We start from the raw sequence: 18,942 nt of genomic DNA, 5'->3' as shown, positions 1-18,942 counted from the left end.
TTTCGAACTGCTTTGGGGGCTCCCATTACACACTTTCCCAGGTTTAAATCTTGCTCTTACATGCTCCCCTAGGATGAAATGCAGTCACCCAGTCACCTTATGTGCTTACTGTGTGCCAGGCACAGAGGGTGCAGAGGGGACCACAACAGGGCTTTTCCTTTCTGAAGCTTATTTTGTACTGGGATGTTGGTGCACCAAGGAGCAAATATATACAAAGAGTTAATTGTGGTGATATGGGGTGGGATTTGGAGTCTGTTGGTATTGAGTGGTCAGGGAAGGCCTTTTTAGGCAGAAGACATGATGAGAAAGTGCCAGCTATGGAAAGACCTGGAAGGCAGACCTTTCCTTCACAGATGTGGACAGCCAGTGTGAAGGCCCTGGGGTGACCAGGCTTGTCCTTTTGAAGAATGTCAAGAATGAAGTGGAGGTGGGCAGGGGAGCCATCTCTAGCAGGACCAGAAAATCAACTTTGAAAATTTGGATTTTAATCCAAGTTCCACTACTGTATCTTTGTGGTGGTTTGTCTTGTCTCCACAGCCATCACACTAGTCTGAAGAGCATCGTCTTTGCTTGAAGCTAGTGAGCCTCATTGGTCTCCTTTCTGCCTATGTAGCCTAGCAGAATGACTACCTAGTCACCAGGATGGTTTTAAAAACTGGAACTGGGGCTGGGGTTGTGGTTCAGTGGTAGAACACTTGCCTCAAATGTGTGAGACACTGGGTTCAATTCTCAGCACCACATATAAATAAATTAATAAAATAAAGGTCCATCAACAATTAAAAATATATATTTAAAAAAAAAACTCAAAACAAAAAAACTGTAACTGGTTATGTTGACACATGCCTGTAATTCCAACTACTTGGAGGGCTGAGACGTGAGGATCTCTAGTCGAAGGTCAACTTGGGCAACTTAGTGAAACCCTACTGGGGATTTAGTTCAGAGGTAGAGTACTTGCCTGTCATGTGGGAGGTTTAGGTCTAATACTGCTAAATAAATAAGATACGTTGTCTTTAACAACAACAACAACAAAAGCCAGGCACAGTGGCTCATGCCTCTAATCCCAACAGCTTGGGAGTGTGAGACAGGAGGATTGCAAGCCAGCCTCAGCAAAAGTGAGGTGCTAAGCAATTCAGTGAGACCCTGTCTCTAAATAAAATACACAATAAGGCTGGGGATGTGGCTCAGTGGTTGAGTGCCCCTGGGTTCAATCCCTGATACCCACCTCCCCAAAACAACAACAAAAACCCCATTGGAACTTTTCATTTCACGACTTTCTACTGCTTTGTCATTTCTTAAGCCCTTAAAATAAAATGCAGAATCTTTTATCATGCCCCACTTCTGCCAATCCCTAGAGCAGTCTGCTCTGGCCACATCAGACCCTTGCTGATCCTGAAATGCACCAGGCTTCTTCCTGCCTTAGGCTTTTTGCATCTGCTCCATCTTCTGTTTGTATCCCTCTCCATTTGTCTTTTCATGATGCTTACTTTTTATACTCTAATTCCAACTCAAATGCCCTCTCTCCTAATGCTTATTTTGTGATTGCACCACCTATATAAGTACTCTTCTGTTTCTCTCTCATATTCTTTTATTAGTTTCCAGCAGAGCTCTTATTATGATTTGTAGTTATTTTCTTTTGTTATGAGTTTATTGTCTCCCCCAGTCAGACGTGATTCCCACATCTGCAGAGGCCCTGTTTCTCTTGTTTAGCACCCAGTACGGTGCCAGGTACATAGCATTTTCTCTGAAAATATATGTTGAGTAAATGAACGAAGAATGTATCAGTCACTGTGAACATCAGTTGCTGTCTGACCTTTCACAGCCATTGGGGGATGTCTAAGGAGCAAAGGTGATTTTTGATCTGCTTTTTCCTTCCCAGGAAAGGCTAACCGATGGTTTGGGGTTGCTCCCCCCAAGTCTGGAAAGATGAACATGAACATTCTTCACCAGGAAGAGCTCATTGCTCAGAAGAAACGGGAAATTGAAGCCAAAATGGAACAGAAAGCCAAGCAGAATCAGGTGTCCAGCCCTCAACCTCCACATCCTGGCGAGTAAGTGCCTGGGACCTATAGTTCTTAGAGGCTCACCAGCAGAGGGTTTTGCTTGTGAGAGCAGTCAGCGTGTGCCTGTCCTGGCCATGGGTTGATGATCCAAGGAATGACGCGGATGCTTTTGGAATGTTTAGTGTGGCAGAAGAGAAATGATGGTTGTGTAGGAGCCTGGAGGACAACCCGTTAACTCGTGCATTAAGAGTTATATACTGCCAACCAGCTACTGGGCAGGAGCCAGGGTTGTAGCACAGAGCAAAAACCCAGACTCTGCTCTGCACATGTGAGGCTCCCAGTCTGCTAGCAAAGAGAGTGCCAGACACTCCAGAGCTGCTGGAGGATAACATGGAGACACTGTGTTTCCAGGCATAGTGACCACGATAGGGAGACAGAAAAGCTTTGCATTCTGAAGGCCTAGGTATAGCTGGCCTGTGGAGGAAACAGAAAAGGGTCTACCTGGTAGAGGGGAACAAGGGGAGAGAGCCCTTGCATGTCAGGGCAGCCCAAACTGCTGTGCACTAAAGGTCTGTCTCAGGGCAAGACAGGAGGTTGCTTAGGCAGAGTTTCTACCTGCCTGCCCTGGAGAACACCGAAGACACCAGACGATTCTGTTTTCTCTTTTACTTCAGCATTGTGAGGGGTAGAACCCATGGCCTTGCATGTGCTGGACAAGCTTTCTACCACTGAGACACACCTCAGCCTGCACCAAAGGGTTTTGAGCAAGGGATGGGGTGTGATCAGGATAATGGAACCCAGGAATTTCAGGCTGAAGGTTAATAATCAGAGAGGCAGGGGCCCCTTCCTCTGGGCTCTGAAGTGTGGGGTGTTATCCTCTCAGTTCCCACCTTTTCTAGGAATCTGCTGCTTCTTGTTGAGGGCAGGGCTTAGACCTCATTCCAGATGAACTCCAGGTCTGGCACAGCTCCAAGACACTCAGGAACGTGGACATGGGGTGACTACTTATGGGCCCGTGCCCCTGGAATTATGGGATGATTTGCACCAAGATAGGAACAACCTGTAGGGTTGCCTCCCAGAAGTTTTCTAGAATTGGGCAACTGAATGGGGACATCTGGCTGGGTAGGTACATGGCACAGGAAGCTTTTGAAATAAGGTTGTTTTCTTTTCATAAAAGCGTAGAACACCAAAGTTTAGAATTTATAACTGAAGAAATAAAAATCTTCAAGTTACCCCAAGACAGCCATTTGGATGTGTTCCCTTCCTTCCTTTCATGAAGTCATCAGTTTTGCATTCTGCTTTTCCTCCACTTAAAAAAATTTTTTTAAAAAATGTACCATAGTAGGACTGGAGAGGGTATAGCCCTGAGTTCAATCCCAACACCAAAAAAAAAATAATAATAATAATTAACATCATCATTTTTAAGCCCACAGTTCAGTGGCATTAAATATACTCACAAGGGCTGCGGCTGGGGCTCAGTGGCAGAGCACTTGCCTGGCATGTGTGAGGCACTGGGTTCGATTCTTAGCGCCACATGTAAATAAAATGAAGGTCCATTGACAACTAAAAAAATACTTAAAAAAAAAATAAATATATTCACAAGCTGGGGATGTAATTCAGTGGTAGAGCACTTTCCTAGCATATATAGGATCCTGGGTTCCATCCCTAATACCAAAAAAAATAAAAACAAAAAAAGCATGGGAAAAATTGCATATGTACTGACTCTTTTTCTTGTCATTATTCCATGAACAATAGATTATGATGATGTTTACATAGCATTTTAGTGGTATCAGCTGCTACAATTTATCTAGAACTGGTTTAAAGTATTGGAGAGGGTGTGCATAGGTTCTGTGCAAGCACTAAGCCATGTTATATAAATGATTGAGTGTCCATGGATTTTGGTATCCACAGGGGGTCCTGGAACCAGTCACCCACAGATGCCAAGGGAAAACTGTGTCCCCTGCTATTTGTTCATTACCAGTAATTTTCAAGTGGGAGTCATATGATTGCTCTCTGAAACTCAGTTGTGTTTTCTGTGTTTTTTGGTGTGCTGATTGAACCCAGGGAAGTATCCTACCAATGAATTATATCCCAGCCTCCCCACTCCTGTTTTTAAAATTTCATTTTGAGATAGGATCTCGTTAAGTTGCCCAGGCTGGCCTCAAAATTGGAACCCTCCTGCCTCAGCCAGTCACAGTCATGTGACATTGTGCTCAGCTATTTTTCATTATTTTCACTCCTTCCTGTCTGTCCAGAGGTAGGTGCACATAGTGAAGACAAGGCCAGGGCATCCCGAGAATTCTCCTCTTGTTTAGTGTTGAGACTGACTTGTTAGCAAAATGTCTTTTACATTAAAGTGTGTTTACTGCCTTTTTTTTTCCCTTCTTTTTTTAAACTTTAAAGATAACTCATATGTGGTGGGAAATCTGGGAAATAGAAGAGAGGGAAGTAGCCAGGTGTGGTGCAACACACCTGTAATTCCAGCAACTCAGAAGGCTGAGGCAGGAAGATGGCAAATTTGAAGCCAGCCTCAGCAACTCAGTGAGGCCATAAGCAACTTAAAGAGACCCAGTCTCAAAAAAGAAAAAGGGCCAGGCATGGTGGTGCACACCCTGTAATCTCAGTGGCTCTGGAGGCTGAGGGAGGAGGATCGCGCCAGCTTCAGCAAAAATGAGGTGCTAAGCAACTCGGTGAGACCCTGTCTCTTAATAAAATACAAAATAGGACTGGGAAAGTGACTCAGTGGTTGAGTGCCCCTGGGTTCAATCCCCAGTACCCCCCAAAAAGAAGAAAAACGGGAAGTTAGCTCAGTGATAATTCAACCCTGGGTTCAATCCCTGTTACCAAAAAAAGAAAAAAAAAAAAAAAAGGAGAGGGAAATAAGGAAAAACCAGAGGCCCTCCTCCTCCTTTTCTTCCTCCTTGTTTTTCTTTTCTTTTTTTTCTCTCTCTCTCTTTTTTTTTTTTGGTATGGGGTATCACTATGTTGTCCACACTGGTCTCAAACTTGTGAGCTCAAGTGCTTGTTCCACCTTAGCTCCCCAAGTAGCTGGGACTACAGGCATATGCCATCATGTCTGACTCCAAAGTCACTCATCATGCTGCTATGCAGAGAAAAGCGTTAGTTGCATTTTGATGTTTTTCTAACAATTTTTTGTTGTTACTGTTGTTTTCTTGTCATCATTGTTTCTGCAGTGCTGGGGATAGAAGCTAGGGCCTCGTGCATGTTAACTACATACTCTTACCTTTGAGTTGTAGCCCCTGCCCCCGACTTTTTTTTTTTTTTTTTGGGTGCTGGGGATCGAACCCAGGGCCTTGTGCTTACAAGGCAAGCACTCTACCGACTGAGCTATCTCCCCAGCCCCCCCGACTTTTTTTTGAGATAGGATTTCACTGTGTTGCCTTGGGCTCAAGTGATTCTGATGCCTCACCCTCCTGAGTGGCTAGGACTCTTGGTGTGCATCACCATACTCTGCAAAAAGCATAAATAAAGAAAATTATGACACAAAACATATTATTTGAAAAAAAAAAGCAGGGAAAGAGTAAAAATAATAAAAATACAAAATTTTCTTGTGATTCTCCCACCAAGAGATTGTTTTGAGTATTTTTTTTTTATGAACATGTAATATAGAAATAATTGCTGGAACTTGCATGGGTAGACACACAGGCCCTGACTGGGAGAACTCTATGAAGCCCTGGCCAAGGAGACAGACCTGTGAGTCAATAATAACCCAGGTCACTAATAACAAGTGGGATGGGTACTCTGCAGGAAAACAGAAACCCTCTTGATGGGGGCCATTTGGACCTGGGGCATTGACACTTAGGCTGAGATAACCTGTGGATATGTGGTGTCACTCTCACTAGGACAAGCATGTTCCCAGCTTACTTGCTGAAACCTGCTCTGTACTTGGCAGTTGTCCCTGGGCACCCTGGTCCCTCCTCTTTGGCTCACCCTCTTTGTCCTCTCTCTTGGTTCTAGAATTGCAAATGCACACAACTCTTCCTGCATTTCCAACAAGTTCGCCAATGATGGCAGCTTCTTGCAGCAGTTTCTGAAATTGCAGAAGGCACAGACCAGCACAGGTAAGCGCAGTCAGCCCCTTCCTTTGGTGCTTCTCTCCAGACTCCTGCTGGGACCCCCTGGCACATCAGGAGTAACAGGTTCAACCTTAGACCTGTCCTTTTTATGAGCTCATGAGTGCCCTCATTCTACCCATCTCCATACCGAATGCCAAATGGCAAGCACAGACCTGCCCTCATGGTGCCTGCCCCATAGGAGCAGGGGCAGGCTAACTAGCCAGGTTTCCGTCCATTAGGATTAGGGTCATGATCAAGCATGTCCCAGGGCTCTGGGACCTCAAGGGGGCAGGCAAGGCTGATTCCCTGCGGGAGAGGATGGGGCATGGGAAAGACATCCCCAAGCTGTATAAGCCCAAGCCCACCAGTGGTGATTGGGCCTTCTGCAGATACACCTCCACCAGACTGCCTGAGACACCTGAGTTGTGCAGATCTTGGGTCCTGTTACCACTGAAACTCAGGGTGGACAGGCAGCCTCAAGGAACCCCTAGTGATTATCATAGGGGTGCTGATGTTTATTGAACATCACCTCTATGCCAGGAAATTTGGACTAACTTGCTGCTCACCCGCTCCCTAGCACTGTAAGCAGATGATGCCCCCCTTTTGCTTAATCTTTGGAGGAACATGAAGCAGTGTGTTTCCCTTTGAGAGACCTTTGATAGTATGGTTTTGTCTCCACCTAAAACTCAGCTTTAACATTTTGTCATACTTCAATTTTTTAATTTAATAATGAAAAACATTATCGGCAGTTAAACTTCTCTCATCCCTGCCTCTTACAGGAACCCACTACCAACAAATTATTGTTTGTTCTGACAGTCCCTGTTATCATCCTGCCATTCCAGTACGTGATGTCATTTCGGAGCTTTGACCATTTACCCAAACAATAACACATTGTTTTGTTTTGAGACAGGGTCTCACCTGACTTGGCCTTGAACTTGCTTGGGATCCTCCCACCTCAGCCTCCTGAGTAGCTGGAGTTATGGGCGCGTGACACCATGCCGGCTGTGCCTTTCTTTTTAATGCAACATGATTCTTTCCTTTTTTTGGTACTAGGGATTGAACCCAGGGGTGATTTAGCATTGGCATACATCCCTAGCCCTTTTAATTTTTTATTTTGAGACCAGGTCTCACTGAGTTGCTAAGAATGGCTTCGAATTTGCAATCCTCCTGCCTCAGCCTCCCAAATCTCTGGGATTATAGATGTCCACCACTGCACCTGGCTTAACAGGATATGATTCTTGTAGATCTAGACAAGATACACAAATCTCTTGTTGAGTTCAAGTTTTGTAAGCAGCATGTAGGTAGGTGGTTACCCTCCCAACTTGACACTGGTGAAACTGAGGCTTAAAAAGGCTCAAGCCAGATGTAGTGGCACATGCTTATAATCCTCTCAACTCAGGAGGCTGAGGCATGAATTCATGGCCAGCCTGGCCAACTTATTGAGACCCTGTCTCAAAATAAAATAAAAAGGAATGGGGGTGTGGCTCAGTGGTAGAGCACTTGCCTAGCATGCATGAGGCCCTGGTTTGATCACCAGTACTACAAGAAAAAGAAAGAAAGGTAAGGCCAAGGCTCAATGTATAGAGCCAGCCTGTGCCACAATCCATGGGGCCATAGTCTCCTGCCATCAGGACAGGGGCCTGCTTCTTCAAATGCTTTTCTCCAGTGAACTCAGGACTCTGTGTGAAACCATCAGATGCCCTGCTCACTTTGCTATGAGTCTGGCTACACATGTTGGTTCTCAGAGTGACTGAGGGTTCGGATAGAAGGGCCATCTGTAGACCTTCAGAGCTGTGCCCCAGTGCATTCCCCAAGTCCCTACTAGGTGGTAGCCCAGATGTGAGGAATGGGACACTGGTACCTAGGTTGGGGAGCCTTATGCTTCACAGGATACAGCAGAGCATGCCAGGTGTGAGAATCACCTCCCATGAGGAGCCACCTTGAATCTATGACTGTGTAGTTTACCACCTGGAGCTCATTGTTACTCTTGAGTCTTTGCTGGTGAAACAGCTAAACTTTGACCCTTGTCAAGTATCCTAGGGATTAACTGAGTATAAGTCAACCCAAGGCAAAGTTGGTCCACAGGGAGGAAAGAAAAGTTGTTGAGTCCTTTACCTACTGGGTCTTAGGCCAAGAGTAACTAATTAGGCTGGCTGCAAGCATTCAGCCTCTCCTTTGGCCTTGGGGGCTTGGATCTTATCCAGAAGAGCTGATCTGTCCCCTGGCCTTAAGTGTAGCTTGAACAAGGGATCTCCAGCCAGAGCTGTCACCTGCAGAGCCCAGGCTTGTTCTCTTCTGGTTGAGGAATCCTGACAAGTCCTTTGTCCCTGAGCCTCTGTCCTTATCTGTAAAACCAGGGTGGCCTCTCTGTGTACCTCCAAACCCCACCTCCCTAGTACTGAGGGCTGAAGACCAGCCCCTGGGGACCCGTAGTACTCTGGTTAGATGGGAAATGGGGAGATGTGCATCGCAGACCTCAAGCTTGCGTATCCTTCCTTCCATCCATCCCAAGACCCGCCCCCTAGCACGACCAGCGCTCCTCCCAGCACACCCACCCCCAGCACCGGGAAGAGGCCCCTCCTGCTCAGCAAGCGGTCGGGCCTGGGACTAGGCAGCCCACTTGGCCAGGTGAAGAACTACTCACATGCCAAGCAGCTCCCTGTGGCACACCGGCCAAGTGTCTTCCAGTCTCCTGATGAGGAGGAGGAGGAGGACTACGAGCAGTGGCTGGAAATCAAAGGTAAGTTGTGGGAGCTGCCACCCCTCCTTCCACTGACCCATCCACAGTTCCCCCAGTGGATTCGTGGTCTATGGGGTAGGCACAGCTAGAAGAATAGGATGCTCAGGGCTTTGATTATTGGCCACCAGGCCTCTGGACTGAGCTGCAAGTCAAAGTGGGACCTTATGGGATGAGCAGAGCAAAGAAGGGTGTGGGGAAGATTCTCAGGAGCAGCCTCAGAAGTTTCCTGGGTGGCGGAGTGTGGGCCTTGACCTGGGTACAGCAGGAACCTTCACAGCCTGTCACGGGAGGGTGCACTAGAGAAGGATGTCTTTATGTCCCTTCTCATCTAGTACAAGGGGTGGAACTTCCAAGTCTTCTCAGCTTGGGCAAACACCTCCCTGAGCCTTTGAAACCCACAGCGCTGCTACTTATTGTGGGTTATCTGTCCCCACCGATTTGGGCCCGAGGCATGTGTGCATAGTTGGAAGGCTGCCTCCCGCCTTGGTTTGGAAAGGATGGTCCTTGTCTCAGGTGAGCTTATCCAGGCTGCAAGGTGTAGGAGGGCAGAGGGTGGCCATGGCAGCACTCCCACTGAGTCCAACTCCATCCACATTCAGAATGAGACCCTGTGACACCTGAGCCACAAAGGGCTGGACAGCAAGGTCATAGCACCTTGAAAGTGAGCTCGCTAAAGTGACTGCAGTTGTGCCATAACAACCTCCAGGCTTCTTGCTCTGAACAAGGTTGCCAGCTTCAGGCCTGAGTGTCTTGAGCAGATCAACAACCAGCCCAGGCTCCTGACCCATCAGTCAGAATGTCAGCTGGGGAGCCTGTGTTTTCTTAGGTGATCTGGTAGCTCCAGTGGTGACCTGTTGGTAACTGCTGCTTTACAAGGGTCATGGGGCATCTTATGGCCCTTAAATTCCATTTTGGACACCCGTTGGCATGGCCTCAGGAACACACCTGCTTCTATAAACAGCAAACAGGTCGGGCGTGGGTTCTTGCTGAGCACATGGGAGGAGGGTGAGGACAGGGGAAAAGTAAGGAACAGAATGCCCCTGTAACCTCACAGGGCCCTCATCAGACCGTAGATATCCCTATCCTTTACTCCATGTTTCCTGGCAACCCAAGCAACTAAGGGAATAAGATTAGCCACTGGTGCAGCCCCTAGCTCAGTTGCTGAGCACTGAATGACACGGAGAAATTTCTCCTATGTCTCATAAAAGGGAGGTGATCCATGTATTGACTGACAGACTCAGCAATAGGTCAGCAAGAAATGCAAAAGCAAGTTCCTCATGGCTCAAATGGTGAGGCTAATTGATATATAAAAATATATTTTTATAGCTCTGTTCACTGAAAAGGCCCCAAGATAATGATTAAGCCCGCTGCAGTGGGCGTCCCTAGCGCCCAGATGGTGGTCTGGAAGCACAGTTTCTCACTAACGGAAACCACAACTTCTCGGAGAGATGACTGAATCTAGGTCTGGGCAGGAAGTGTATGAGATGATCCTGGAGCGCCCTGTCCTGGCAGATGGCAAGGAGGCCCTCGGAGACTCCTGGGGTCATGTCCAAAGTTCTCAGGAGCCAGCTTGAAGAGGCTCCACCGGCCACAGACCTTCTGTGATGACATTAATTGCAATGGATTGAAACCCAACTATGTGTTTAAATCAGAGTTCATAATGATATTTTTAAAAGAGAATTTGTCATCTTTGAAGGATAAAAGGGACCTGATGTATTATACTGAAAACTGGTAAATAAAGAAAAGAATTAAGCATTTCCCCTCTACCATGCCCCTCTGACAAAACCAAACCAGGGTGGGGGCCGGATATGTTTCCCAACGGCTCCCTTTCAGCCTGGGACGGACCTGGCCCATGGGAGGCCCTCACACTTCTCTCCTGCCCAGCATGTCTCACAAAGACTGTGGAGACTGACTGTCCCCTCGCCACAGTGCTTTGTGCATGGACCCGGGATGCCCGACAACCTCCCACATCTCACGCTCTTCTCCCCCCACCCCCTCTGTCGTTGTGGTCTGTAGAGAGAGTGTGCCTATTGACTGTGGGGTGTGTGAGTTGAACCCCAGTACTGACAGCCTCCTTAAAGTTTCACCCCCAGAGGGAGCCGAGACTCGGAAAGTGATAGAGAAATTGGCCCGCTTTGTGGCAGAAGGAGGCCCTGAGTTAGAAAAAGTAGCTATGGAAGACTACAAGGATAACCCAGCATTTGCGTGAGTACCACTGGGGAAGGGGAGGCCATAGCTGTTTAACATGTTTCACAGAGATGTGTTTGTAAACTTGCCCTAGTGGCCAAGACCTAATTCCTGCTCATGTGAGCCAGTTGCTGTGCCAGGGACTTCCTAATTCACACCAAAGGCTGCAGGAGGCACCTGTGTGGCACCAAGACTGACTTTGGGTCCTGTTGAGGCTTCTGCTCACCAGCCTACTTTTATATGGTAGAAGCTGCACAGGTTCAACCATGGTCAAAGCTCATTTTTCTCTCTTTTGCAAATCTCTTCCTCTCCAGATTTTTACATGATAAGAATAGCAGGGAATTCCTTTACTACAGAAAGAAAGTGGCTGAGATAAGAAAGGAAGCACAAAAGTCACAGGCAACCTCTCAGAAAGGTAAGTGGGTGGAGAGGATAAGAGGTTCTGGCAGGGTGTATAGACATACAGCTCCCTAAGATGGAATTGGGGCTCCTGGGAACCACCGTAGTTTTCGGTAGCACCATATGGCACTGATAGCTAAGACCTGTGCTCTTCCAGGCTGCAGAAGTCACTCTGGAGGGACAGGTACCACCCTCCCCACCAGTACTGTGAGGTCTAGATGAAGTCTGAGTGCCAAGCCTGGCACTTGGGATGTGTGGGTGCTCGTGGAGGGTCAAGGTCACGTCCAAGAAAGAACTCAGCTCTGTGCGTGTGAACACAGCAGAGGGAACACTTGGTTCTATTTTAATAAGTGTTAATGAGCCCCAGCTTTGTGTTGGGCACTGAGGACACATCAAGACTGGTGTGGTTGGGCTGGAGTTAGGACTCAGTGGTAGAGCACCTGCCTAGGATGTGTGAGGCACTGGGTTCAATTCTCAGCACCACATGTATATAAATGAATAAAATAAAGGTCTGTCAACATCTTAAAAAAAAAAAAAAAAAAAGACTGGTATAGTGACCAGTACTGAGGGAGGTGGGGAGGGAGGACAGAGATGGGGAGATTCTGATGGGGTGAATTTCAGTACATGGGGAGAGGCCAACTGGTCTCTGGTTATAAAGGTATAAAATTCCAACCAAGTGGTGGAATGATGGGGATTGATGTTTAGGCTGAACATGATCCACAGAATTTCATTCATTGTCATCTATACCCCTTTGCCCTGACCCCAGGAGAGGAGGGTGAGCCTCTCACCCCACCATGTGACCTGGGGAACAAATCCTGGCAGAAACAATAGGGCAGGAGCCCCTTTCACCTTTCCCACCCTCACATCCTGACCCCTCATCCTAACTCATGTCCAAGGCCCATTGGACCTATAGGGTGGGAAAGGGAGTTGGGGGAGGGACTGGGGGCTTAAAATACATTGTAATATTAACTCTGGTGTTTGGTCCCAATGCAATAATCTGATTCCCATTTGCCTGTTTCTCTTTGTATCATCCCTAAACTAAATCCCACTTGTTGCCTGTGGGGTTCTTAGCAGGAATTAGGCTGTTGGGTGTGGTGAGTTGAGCTCAGTACTGACAGCCTGCTTAAAGTTTCACCCCCAGAGGATGAAGAGGCCAAGAACCTTGCAGAAAAGTTGGCCAGGTTCATAGCAGATGGGGGTCCTGAAGTAGAAACTATCGCTCTTCAGAACAACCGTGAGAACCAGGCATTCAGGTAAGGAGGGGTAAACCATGCCTTTCCCACCATCCACTCCAAATGAGGACATGGGGGTCAGCATGCACAGTCTGTGACCTGCTAGGGTCCCACAGCAAGAACTGCAAGACTGGAACACTGATCTGGGAGTTTCCAAATCCAGAGTCCAACTCTGCCCCTCATAGGCATTTTCCAAGCACATATTGGTCCCTCAAGTAGTCTCTGAGGCAGAGACTTTAGGGCCTCAGTGTTTTCTAAGTATCTTGTGAAGAAAGCTCCCTTTGTTACAGATGGTAGCCCCTGACTTGGGGCAGGCTGGGCTCTCAAGTGGAAATTCATGGAACTGTTTATACTATGGTCTTGGTTTCTCCCCTGTGACAAGGAACCTCAGGATCTAAGGAGTGGGAATCCCCAGCCACGTCCCACAGAGAGAAATATAACAAGTAGTCTGGCCTCCCTGCTGACTCCGGCCACAAGATCACACTCCAGCTCTGAGGCCTGGGTCTGTGTTTAATTGTTCATTCATCCATTGGGCAGGCTAAGTACCTGCTCTGTGCTGGGGAAGCTGATGGATGGGGGTGGGGGGGTGGAACTGTCACTACTGTAGGACCGAGACTGTCAAGATCATGCTTGGATGATTCAGCACAAGGGTGGTGCACCTGTGAGGATGGTTTTAAAATAAATCCTGACTTAGTCAATGAGGAGAGTGATGGTATTATATAACAAGAAGTCCAGGAGTAAAGCAGTATCGGCTGGTTGGTTCAGCAGCTTTAGATGTCATCAGGTTCTCGGGAAGAGGACCTCGGGAGTGGACACTGGGCAGTGGACCTAGGCATGACATTTTCACTTCATGTGAGCTGGCAAGAGCTAGATGCAGAGAACCCAGAGGAACTGCTATGCAGGAGTGAAGTAGCAGAGACTTTGGCTGCTGTCCTGATGTGGCCAGGATGCAGATGGGATGTAGAACTGGGCAGGACCAAGTCCGGGAGGGCTCCAGTGTTCCCTGAGAGCCTTTGGAGGAACTGAGCCAAGGATTAATGGGGTTAATTGTATCTCCCTGAGTCATTGACTGAGATGGTGGACGATAGACATGGCCAGGCAATGGACAGCTATTGGGAGGTGGTGGGGCTGTTCAAACTTGGGGGCTGGGAACAGGGATGGCAAAGTCTTAGATATCTGACTGTTCTTAAGTTTAGTACCTGGGCACCTGGGAACCACTGTGGGGGACATGAAATGTTGGATCTGGAATTCAGTGAAGGAGTCTGCCAAGGCTAGAGGACCTCCCCTCCCATATATCCTGAATCTCAGATTCGCACTGATGATCATTGATTTGTTGGTCATGATTCTGTCATCCAATCCAATGTTAATCATCTTTTCTTAATTTACCTAATAAGCTTATTTAAATGAGAATGTAGGGATGTGGGGCATAGCTCAGTGGTAGTACACTTGCCTATCATATACTAAGCCCTGATTCCCAGCACCCTCAAAAAAAAAAAAACTAAAAAACTAAATGAGGACTGGGGATGTGGCTCAGTTGGTAGAGTGCCCACTTCACATACATGAGGCCCTGGGTTCAATCCCCAGCACCACAAAAAAACAAACAAACAACAACAAAAAACTAAATGAGATTGTAGTATTTTGGGAAAAGTGGGCAGTTTTGGAATTCCATCCAAGATCTAGAGCCCAGGTAGCACTGCCCAGTTAAAGGGACCCAGCTCCTGGCCCAACTTTTTTCATGATGTCAGAACTGAGATGCTGTTTGTTCAGGTGGCTCTGGCTCCTCTTGTGTGACCCTTTAACTGCCTAGAGGGTCTTTTTTATTTTTTCAATCTTTCTGGTACTGGGGATTGAACCCAGCTCTCATACATACTAGGCAAGTTGCCAGCCACTGAGCTGTGTACATTCTGACCCTTTTTATTCTTAGCATTTTGAGACAAGGTTTTGCTAAGTTGCCCTGGCTGGCCTTCAACGTGTAATCTTCTTGCCTCAGCCTCCCAAGATGCTGAGATTACAGGTGTGCACCACCGTACCTGGTACTTGGAAGGCCTTAGAGGCTGCCTGCCACTTGAGAGTATAGTTGTGGTGGAAACTGGGCCAGGAGCAGGTGCCTGAGATGACTGGTAAGGAAGTGACTGGCAAGAGCCCTTCCCCATGCTTACCCCCCAGGACCAGAGTCAGACTGGAGAAGAACAGGAAAATGATTGGATATCCAGGATCCAGCAGTCCATGCAGGTTCATTCTAAGTGGACTGTTTAATCTGTTTGGGATCAGGTGTGAGGCAACTGTAAAGCCCAGAAATACTTAATGGATACATGTGGTTGTCAGCACCTCCCCTCACCCCCAAATCCAACAACCACTCTATGTTTCTCCCTTTATGTTGCTCCTGATTCCTCACACCTTTGTGGTGTATTTTGGGAAATAGTATGTAACAGCTGTGCTCAGCTGTCAAGGAGCTGGAGGTGCTGATTCCTTTGTTGAGTCATCTCACTTCTGAGATGTGACTGACCCCAGAAATCATGTTAAATATAGCACCATGTATAGAGGTGAAAAGTTAGTAGCAGATTGCATGTTCAGCATCAGGGGGCCAAATGCCTCTACATGTATCCTCTAGTGTAGTACGTGGCCATTGGAAAGTTCCTAGATCTAACATCCATGTGATATAGCAACTAGCATTTTGGGTTCTTTTGGGTGAGGAAACTGAGGCAAGGAGGAGCATGCCTTGGCTATTATGATGTTATCTCAGTCTGTTTTCTGTCACTATAACAGAATACTTGAAATTGGAAAATTTATAGAGGGAAGAGGTTTGTTTTTACTCATGGTTCCAGAGGCTGGGAAGTCTAAGATTGGGCAACCATATCCAATAGGGCCTTTTGCTGTGTTATCTCATAGTAGAAAGCAGAAGGAAAAGGTGGACCTTGCTTTATAACCACCCTCTCTCTCAGTAACTCACCCAGTCCTACATAAGGGAAAAATCACTCAGAGAAAGACATTCATCCTTGAATGAGTGCTCTGCCCCCACAACCCAAGCACTTCCCACTAGGCGCCACTTCCCAACACTTTGGCACTAGAGAACCAGCCTCAATGTGAGTTTTGGTGGGAAAAAAACATAGCCCATGGGAAAGGTTTATGTGATTTTTTTTCCTTTCTCAAAGTGCTGTTATTACTGAACCATGGCCCCAGGCCATTTTAAATGTTATTTCAAGACAGGATCTTGCTAAGTTGCCCAGACTGACCTTGCATTTGTGATCCCCCTGCTTCAGCTTCCCTGGGATTATAAGCATATGCCACTGTGTCTGGCTGAATTCTGGTTTTTAAGAGAATTTCTTACTTAAGTCAGGCACAGTGGGTCATGCTTATAATCCCAGCTACTCAAGAGACTGGGAAAGGAAGATCACAAGTTTGGTAGAAAGTGGGAGGAAATTTAAAAAATTTAAAATTAAAAAAAAATTTTTTAAGGGACTGAATATGTAGCTCATAGGTAGAACACTCCTGGGTTCAATCCCCAGTACCACAAAGAACAAAGAAACAAAAACCAGGATACATAAAAATGACTGAAAGGAAAGACACTAAAGTGTTTTTGTACTGGGGATTGAACTCAGAACTGTTCTGCCTCTGAGCTACATTCTGGGCCTTTTTAAAAATTTTGTTTTGATAGAGTCTACCTAATTGCCCAGACTGGCTCAGACTTAGGATCCTTCTGCCTCAGCCTCCTGAGTAGCTGATTACAGTCAAGTGCCACTCTACCCAGCCAGAGAGGAGTCTTGATTGTAAAGTCTCATGTGTGCCCACCTAGACCTGTGCTAGGATGGTGTCCCATCTTCCAACTCTTCCCCACTGCTGATGACCCTTACCCACCTGGCAGACAGGCAGACCCTCAGGGGCTCTTCGATGCACCCTTAGGTTAGCTTGGAGGAGACTCAACCTAAATCAGCGGCTAAAGCCAGGGAACAGCCTAGGAACCTCCTCCCACCTTGCCCACCAGCCTCAGCAAGCCAGCTTGGCTTTTCTCAGAGCTACCACGTAGCTTTAAATCTGTCTGAACTCTGCTGCCTGTTGAGTGTCTGTCCAGCTGCTCCTCTTCCTTCTTGAACAGTATTTTGTGTGTGTATGTGTGTGTATGTGTTATTTTTATTTTAAGAGTTAGGGTGTTGCTATGTTTCGCACACTGGCCTTGAACTCCTGCTCTCAAATGATCCTCCTGCCTCAGCCTCCCAAACATCTGGGACTGCAGATGTGTGCTACTGTACCCAGTTTGCACAGTTGTTTACTTTGGTCTCTTTCACTTTTTATGAATGTTCTTTCACTGAGTTGTGCTTGTACCATGACCCAGGAATACACAGATACTGCCATCTCCATGTCATCCCATCCCACCTGCCCAAGGTAGCAGATGTTGGCAGAGCTAGGAGTCCCTCTGTTCCTCTCCTGAGGTACATATAGAAGTCATCTGTCAGGTGTCTTGCTGCTTTCTCTTTCTTTCTTTCTTTCTTTCTTTCTTTCTTTCTTTCTTTCTTTCTTTCTTTTTTTTAAACGGTCCTGGGATTGAACCCAGGGGCATTCTACCACAGCCCTTTTTGTTTTTTATTTTGAGAGTCTCACTAAGTTGCAGAGGTGGGCCTTGAGCTTTCCATCCTTCTACCTCAGCTTCTCAAGTAGCTGGAATTACAGTGTGCACCACCACACCCAGCTGCTCTCTTTTATGCAAAAGAAATTCATAGTACCCTTGAGCCTGTACAGTTGGCCTTTCATATCCTCAGGTTCCACAGGATTCAACCAACCACAGATTGAAAACATTCTTTAAAAAGCTGTGTTAATACTGAGCATTTATGGACTATCATTATTCCCTAAATAATACTGTTTAGCAGCTACATATATTTCCATTGTATTAATTATTATAAGTCATCTAGAGATGACTTAAAGTCTACAGGAGGATGTGCATAGGTTCTATGCAAGTACTACACCATTTTATATGAGGACTTGTGCACCTGGATTTTGATATCCATGAAGGTCCTGGAATAGCCCTTGGCAGATATGACTGTGACTTACTGTTGTAACACAGCATTGTACTATGACTGTCTATCCAGGTTCATGAGTACAGGTCTGACCCCTTGTTCAGGTCTTCCCCAGCCTTTTGCCATGTGGAGCTGGGTGCAAACTTTTCTCTGATGTGGACCCAGCCAGAGGCAGGACCATTGGTTTCAGATATACTCAGGCTAAGAAAAGCTGGCAGGTGCTCTTACTGCCCCAGTCCTCACTCCAAACCCAGTGCCATCTCCTCTGCTCCTCAGACTGGGTAGGAACCATAGGGACCTGTGGCTTCTAGAGAGTGGGGCTTCTGCCCTGAGGTTGTCTGCTTTTAAGGCAGGGTTGGAGTCTAGCTCCCTGGTTCATCCTGATGTTCGGTGTGTCTGTCTAGATTGTCTCCTGTGGGTGTCTCCCAGGGATGCGTTGGAGAAACTATCAGATTCAGGACACTCTATGCTTTCTGGTGTCTAAGGTCTCCCCACAGTTTAGGATTCTGTGGTGTGAAGAAACAACTTCACAGGAGTTGGAGGAGACTCTGAGGACAACTGTTCATTTTGTTCTGAAGCAGGAAATTGATAATGTGATGGGCTCCTGGGAAAGGCAGGTGGAGGTGTGATACGACCCCTGACTTGAAGGGAGGGCATCATAAGAGCCTGTGAGCATATCACATTGTTCCTTACAGAGAGGGCTGGCAAGACAGGACAACAGGGTGGAGACTGGCCTTGATGTGACCCTGGCTACCCTGGACACACACAGCCTGAGCTGCCCCTGCCCAGAACTGAGGGTGGAGAGGATCAGGCCTAGCTTATGGTGTCCTTCCAACTCTCCTTTGCAGCTTTCTATATGAACCCAACAGTCAAGGGTACAAATATTACCGGCAAAAGCTGGAGGAGTTCCGGAAAGCCAAGGCAGGCTCCACAGGCACCCTCACAGCACCTGACCCCAGCCTGAAGCGCAAGTCCCTTCCTGAGGTCCCATCAGGGTCCTTGCCTCCAGCCACTACCTGCCCTGCCTCATCTTCCCCTGCACCCACCACCACCCCAGCTCCAACTGTCCCTGGTAAGCCACCCTCCACAACCACTGTGAAGAGGAAGCGGAAGAGCCGGTGGGGACCTGAAGAGGACAAGGTTGAGTTGCCACCTGCTGAGCTGGTGCAGAGGGATGTGGATGCCTCTCCTTCACCTCTGTCAGGTAGGCTGACTCCCTTCCTTGCCGTCCTCTGTCAGAAGGGTCTAGGTTCTTTCATGGAGCATGTCTTTAAGTTTTACCCATGTTGTAGCATGTGC

The 18,942-nt window shown here is 47.2% G+C and overlaps 1 protein-coding gene across 2 annotated transcripts in view; it reads left to right on the top strand.

Annotated features, from left to right (window-relative positions):
* Positions 1-18,942, top strand: part of Sugp1 (SURP and G-patch domain containing 1) — a 29,866-nt gene that overhangs the window by 464 nt on the left and 10,460 nt on the right. For both annotated transcript variants that reach the window (XR_007105922.1, XM_047531874.1), the window contains exons 2-8: positions 1,877-2,048; positions 5,979-6,082; positions 8,589-8,816; positions 10,898-11,021; positions 11,318-11,418; positions 12,532-12,655; positions 18,492-18,847. Coding sequence is in view for 1 of the 2 variants with exons in the window: in XM_047531874.1 (XP_047387830.1) it covers positions 1,877-2,048; positions 5,979-6,082; positions 8,589-8,816; positions 10,898-11,021; positions 11,318-11,418; positions 12,532-12,655; positions 18,492-18,847 (1,209 nt within the window). In the remaining variant the exon portion in view is untranslated. The remainder of the gene's footprint in view (positions 1-1,876; positions 2,049-5,978; positions 6,083-8,588; positions 8,817-10,897; positions 11,022-11,317; positions 11,419-12,531; positions 12,656-18,491; positions 18,848-18,942) is intronic.

Source organism: Sciurus carolinensis, chromosome 17, assembly GCF_902686445.1.
Source record: "Sciurus carolinensis chromosome 17, mSciCar1.2, whole genome shotgun sequence".
Lineage (NCBI taxonomy): Eukaryota > Metazoa > Chordata > Mammalia > Rodentia > Sciuridae > Sciurus > Sciurus carolinensis.
Note: the sequence above shows the minus strand (reverse complement) of the source record. Positions and strands in the feature narration are given on the sequence as shown.